Source organism: Oryctolagus cuniculus, chromosome 20 (genome assembly GCF_964237555.1).
Source record: "Oryctolagus cuniculus chromosome 20, mOryCun1.1, whole genome shotgun sequence".
Taxonomy (NCBI): domain Eukaryota; kingdom Metazoa; phylum Chordata; class Mammalia; order Lagomorpha; family Leporidae; genus Oryctolagus; species Oryctolagus cuniculus.
The window spans coordinates 48,748,263-48,749,327 of NC_091451.1; the positions used below are offsets into that span (position 1 = coordinate 48,748,263).

Here is a 1,065-nt window from a genome sequence, read left to right on the forward strand (position 1 = left end):
TCAGACTTTCATTTCAAGATCCACCATGTTCTGGGCGTTGTTGCTGGAGATGGTGAATCGGCCATTCACCCAGCTTGCGTAGTTTGTGCTTCCGTAACTATCAATACATGCGATCCACTCCAGCCCCTTCCCTGGAGCCTGGTGGACCCAGCACATTGCATTGCTACTGAGGGTGAATCCAGAGGCTTTGCAGGAGAGTTTCAGGGATCCCCCAGGCTGGTACAGGCCTCCCCCGGACTCCTTCAGCTGCTTCTGGCACTGGACACCTGCAAACACAGACGTCCTGGTCAGGACACTGTCACTCACACTCTCTGTGTCTCTCACTCACGTCCTCTCCCAGACTCAGTGCCCCGCGTTCCCCATCATTACCTTTGAGTACAGCGACCAGGAGAAGCCAGCGCAGCCCAGTCTCCATGGTGAGCGTCTGTGTTGAGTGTGATCACTGAGTGGACACCTGGGAGTGCTGGGGCTGGAGCTCCTGTGCCAGAGCTGCAGGGTGAGGGCTGGGCTGGTTTTCATGGGCAGAGGGAGGCCCTATTTGCATGTGCTGCCCCTGTATAGCAGGCATGGGGTTGTGCACTTCAGATAGGACAGGTTCCTGGCAGAGCACAGTGTCCTCTGGTGTTTAGTAGCACAGGTAACGACACAGAACATATGATTCTTTCCATGATTCTGTACAGTTATGTTTTCAGGACATCTTTGATTTGATACAGGTCTTTGTGTCTAGTGACATCCGTCAGAGGAAGAATAATGGGTGCCTCTTGTGTCTCATGTGTGGAAGCTCACACGCAGGATAAGAAGTTGAGGTTGTGTGTTCCCTGATGTAGGCACTAGGTCTGGGTGGCAGCGAGTGAATATCATGAAGAGGGAAGTTCTAACAAAAACAAACTGCCAAGCTCAGGGCTGAGAGCCCATGCACGAAATGATGGATAATAATATACTCCACCACTAGGTGCCATTTAGGAAACATCGGTGCTGCATTTGTACACTGAGAATGAATGCGCAGAAATGGAGAAAGCATCACTGTGGTGCAGCAGGTGAATCCACTGCCTGTGATGCCTGCAT

The 1,065-nt window shown here is 51.9% G+C and overlaps 1 gene segment (V, D, J or C); it reads right to left on the reverse strand.

Moving 5' to 3' along the window:
- Positions 1-498, reverse strand: LOC103346597 (immunoglobulin heavy variable 3-66-like). The segment is given in 2 exon segments: positions 1-266; positions 370-498. Coding segments are annotated over 2 exon segments (312 nt in total).
- Between the last annotated feature and the right edge of the window lie 567 nt (positions 499-1,065).